The sequence below is a fragment of the Jatropha curcas genome, unplaced genomic scaffold, assembly GCF_041381405.1.
Source record: "Jatropha curcas cultivar XTBG-Jc1 unplaced genomic scaffold, XTBG_Jcur_1.0 HiC_scaffold_745_pilon, whole genome shotgun sequence".
NCBI classification, from domain to species: Eukaryota; Viridiplantae; Streptophyta; class Magnoliopsida; order Malpighiales; family Euphorbiaceae; genus Jatropha; species Jatropha curcas.
The window spans coordinates 17,501-22,500 of NW_028322535.1; the positions used below are offsets into that span (position 1 = coordinate 17,501).

Genomic DNA, 5,000 nt, shown 5'->3' on the forward strand with positions numbered 1-5,000 from the left:
CTTAACATTACATATACACGTCCTTCTTCCATAACGTAAACCAACTATTCATATCTTAGATTCAATCGGATTCTAAAATCATTTTTTGATTTTGAAAAATATTCACAAAAAGAAAGTTGTCTTATAGCCATTATATATTACATACACCTAGTTGGATTCCACTTTCCTAAACAATCCATTTTTTCTGAATCTCATTTTTTGTAAATTCTTCTCTTCCTTATCATTATCCCACATGGATACAATCAATCTAAATGGGCGAATTCATTAGTCTGAATCATTGCATAGAAATAGAAGTCTTTGGTTTTGGTTGATCTAAGTTCCTGTAATTTATTATTTATTAAAATTTTAAAATTTGAAAAATTTTTTTTGATCAATCGTTGAATTGAATAAAACGACTGAAATGGAAATCGCCCTATAGAACAGAACCTCTTTTTTTAATCACACGTTGTAAACAAATAAAGAATTTTTATTCAGATTATTACTCCTAAGATTGGAATTGAATGAACAAAAAAATCAAGACAATATAAAGAAGAGAATATTCATTGGAAGAAGGTATAAATGATCAAAAGGAATTCTAGGAAAAAGATCTTTTTTTAGATCTCTTTCCCTTTTTTTTTTACAATTCCCTAATATCGTAATCTTTTTTTTTTATTATTATTCCTTTAGATCGTATAGACCTTTTTGTCTATTTATGTTGATCTATTTATGTTGATTAAGTAATTTATGTTCATTAAGTATAAGTAGATTATCTTGAACAAGGCATAGATTGCCTTGCACTAAGCTATTTCGAAAATTAGTCAATGATGCCCCTCCATGGATTCGCCTATATAAGCCGCGGCTAAAGTTGCAAAAATAAGAGCTTGAATACCGCTTGTAAATAATCCAAGGAACATGACAGGTATAGGAACCACTGAAGGTACTAAAGAAACAAGAACAACAACTACTAATTCGTCCGCTAATATATTTCCGAAAAGTCGAAAGCTAAGTGATAAAGGTTTTGTGAAATCTTCTAAAATGTTAATGGGTAAAAGGATTGGAGTTGGCTGAATGTATTTGCTGAAATAACCTAATCCTTTTTTTCTAAGGCCCGCATAAAAATATGCTATTGACGTAAGTAAAGCTAAAGCAACGGTAGTATTTATATCATTCGTAGGTGCGGCTAACTCCCCATGAGGTAACTCTATGATCTTCCAAGGCAAAAGCGCCCCCGCCCAATTAGAAACAAAAATAAATAAAAACATAGTTCCAATAAAGGGGACCCATGAGCCATATTCCTCTCCAATCTGAGTTTTGCTCACATCCCGAATGAATTCAAGGACATATTCGAAGAAATTCTGCCCGCCAGTCGGAATGGTTTGTGGATTCCGAACAGCTACAATGGCTGAACCTAATAAGATAGTAATTACAACCCAAGAAGTAATAAGTACTTGGGCATGGACTTGGAAACCTCCTATTTTCCAATAGAAATGCTGGCCTACTTCCACACCGGATATATCATATAACCCTTTTAGTGTGTTTATGGAACATGATAGAACATTCATATTGCCCTCTGAAAGAAAGAAAACTTTAAAAGGAATTATTTTGATTCAACCATCTTTTTTTTTCGACTTGCCCGCTTAAATTGTATTTTTTAGATACCAATAAATCGCATAATATACCCAGTTATTTTTATCTCTTTTGTACGATTCCGGAATAGTAACCGATTCCATAAATCTATGGAGTTCACAAAATAATTTATTTATCTTATTATTAATCAGGGATTTCGTATATAGCTAGAACGCCCTTCACAAATTGCAAATACTAATTTATTAAGAATTAATCGGATTGAAGCTATAGCGTCATCATTCGCTGGAATCGAAATATCTGCGAGATCCGGATCACAGTTTGTATCAATTAAACAAATCGTTGGAATTCCCAAAGTGATACATTCCCGAAGAGCCGTATGTTCCTCTTGCTGATCAACGATTATTACAACATCCGGTAACCCCGTCATATATTTAATCCCGCCCAGATATGTTTGCAAGTGAGCTAACTGTCTCTTCAATCGAGCCGCATCTCCTTTCGGAAGACGGTTGAGTCTACCTGCCTTTTGTTCCATTCTCAAGTCCCTGAACTTTTGAAGTCTAGTTTCTGTAGTGGACCAATTCGTTAAAATACCGCCAAGCCATTTTTTATTAACATAATGACACCGAGCCCTTATTGCAGCCCGCGCTACTGAATCCGCTGCTTTATTTTTTGTACCAACAATTAAGAATTGTTTTCTCCTGCTTGCTGCATCAAAAACTAAATCACAAGCTTCTGATAAAAAACGAGCAGTTCTAGTAAGATTTGTAATATGAATACCTTTACGCTTTGCAGAGATATAAGGTGCCATTCTCGGATTCCATTTTCTAGTACCATGACCAAAATGAACTCCTGCTTTTATCATCTCTTCCAAATTAATGTTCCAATATCTTCTTATCATTTCTCCCCACACTTCCTCTCTCTCTTTTTTTTTTCAAAGAAAAAAGAGAGAGGGGGTACCCTGAAATAAATAATTGTTCCGACGGAACCTTCTCTTTTCCCGGAGATTGGACGTTGATATACGATCCAAGCGATTCATTTCTTTCTATTCCTTATTTTCTTTATTACTATTAAATAAAAAAAATCACATGGAACAAATCACAGGACCGCCGTTACGTTAGTTAAAATAAAAAGATGAATCCGCTCTTAGGAATCATTAAATCCTATAAATGATTATTTTGCTGTATCATAGAAATTTTTTGAAATGCAAGAATCAAATAACTCTCTGTGGTGGAATAAAATATCTCTATCTCTAAATTCCCCCTCGAATAAATTCTTCTTTTTGGTTTTCAAAGGAATGTTATTATGTTGCCTTGAGCCTTGCACTAATCCTTTGAATCCGGTACCACCGGGTATCATACCACCTAGAACAACGTTTTCTTTCAGGCCTTTCAACCAATCGATACGACCGCGGAGAGCGGCTTTTGCTAAAACGCGAGCAGTTTCTTGAAAACTGGCCTCGGATATGAAACTTTGAGTATTCAGAGATGCTCTCGTTATTCCTAATAATATGGCTCGATAACAGATGGCTTCTTCTAAAGCGCGTCCCGTTCGTTCCGCTCGCAACAATCCAATTAGTTCTCCGGGTGAAAAAACATTTGACATTCCGTCTTCTGAAACCAAAACTTTGGATGTTATTTGACGTACAATAATTTCTATATGCCTATTATGTATCTGCACTCCTTGGGATCGATAAACCTTTTGAATCTTATTAACCAAAGAGATACGACTTTGCACTATAGTTAGTTCAGCACCAATCAAGAATCCCCAAGGAATTCCAAGAATTCTTGTTATACACTCGTTCCAACCCTCAACTCTCTTTTCTAGGCTTATCGATATTGAATCAATTGAGCGCACTTCTAACACTTGTTCCACTTTTGGAAGACCCTGCGTTATATCACCAGATCTCGATTTTTCATATAAAAATGTAACTAATGTATCTCCTTCGTAAAAGATTTCTCCATAATGGCCATGAACGGTTGCTCCTGGAGCGGCCAAATAGGGCTTTGCTGATCGTATTACTACCGAGTCCATGCGAACAATTATAACTTGACCCGATTTTAGATGGGGTCCGTTTTTGGCCATACATACATTTTCACAAATAAACTGTCCCAGGCTAATTGTTGTAAATCTTTCTTCACAAAAATTATGATAATAATTATGATGGAGAAAATACCAATTCAAATTGAATGGATTCAAAACGCTGTTACTGCATGAATCAGGATTAACAATTCTCCCGTTTTCGTCCATTAAATAATATTTAAGTACTTGAAAAGTCTGTTTTAAATTGTCAAGTTTCCAATATTTAGTTAACGAGACCTGATTATGAGTTATTAATATTAGGTAAAATAAATAAAAATTCGCAATTGGAAGGGCTGTTCCTACAGGGCCCAATGAATTTCTAATTGGAATTATAGGTATAGGATCTCTTTTAATTGATTCTTTTATTACATTGTGATGTTTTGCATCGCTGAATGGATCCATTCGAAAACAATTAGATGATGACAAAATTATCAAAGATTGACATTCCTTATTTCTATTCAACAACGTACTAATAGTTCCTTGATTTTGTTTAAGTGATTGTTGAATCCTTGTCTTGGAATAAATGGGATAAAATGGATTAATATTGGTTCGATCTGACTCATTATTAGAGATCGGTCCTGAACCTGATGGATCATTCCTTTTTCTACTGATATATGAAATATGGGATTTCGCTAGGTTGATTCTTAGGAAATCACAAATTAGACCGTTTGTGCTTACTTCAACAAAAGAAGCGCGAGCCTCTTCGATAGAAGAACTTTTTTTGTCTTGGTCCCAATTCAACACTAAACAAGTACGAACTAATTGAATACTTGTGTCAGAAATTCCCCGAATTAGTTTACCATTTCCATAAAGAATATAATTGACAACTCGAAGTTTCAGATTCTCTTTTTCCTGCAATAGATCCTGGGGGAAAAGTGTTTCTAAATTTATACCGTCCGCTATCTCATATATGATTACTGGTCGAACCAAAACAAAATACTTTTTCTTGGCGGATGTGATTCGTTGGATATAGATCCAATTTTTCACTTTTTTTGATTCCTTAGAATTTGTTTTTACCGTTCCTGGTGGTATCAAGATACCGCTGTGTCGGGATATCTTATCTGTCTCTCCCGGAAAATGGATATCTCCAGAAAAGATTTTAAGTTCCATTTTTTTTTTTTTTTCTCTCCACTCGGACCAACCCGCCCACTCGACTTCTTGTATTTAAAGCAATTTGTGTATCTACTCCAATGATACTATTGTTCCGTACCATTAGGGAAGAAGATTCGGGGAAAATATACACTTCCTCGGGAATGAAAAAAAAGCGATCCACTTTCATTTGGTATTTTGGCTTAAATTCTTTGACTCCCCGATACTCAATCAAATCCTCTTTTTTGACGATTGAATGCACTCCT

At 34.9% G+C, this 5,000-nt stretch overlaps 1 protein-coding gene across 1 annotated transcript in view; it reads right to left on the reverse strand.

The window, feature by feature from the left end:
• The window catches only part of LOC119369646 (ATP synthase subunit a, chloroplastic), a 2,061-nt gene extending 520 nt beyond the window's left edge, over positions 1-1,541 (reverse strand). Inside the window, exon 1 of the mRNA XM_037636282.2 lies at positions 1-1,541. This exon is cut by the window's left edge and continues 520 nt beyond it. Coding sequence (XP_037492210.2) covers positions 798-1,541 — 744 coding nt within the window. The 3' untranslated portion in view covers positions 1-797.
• Between the last annotated feature and the right edge of the window lie 3,459 nt (positions 1,542-5,000).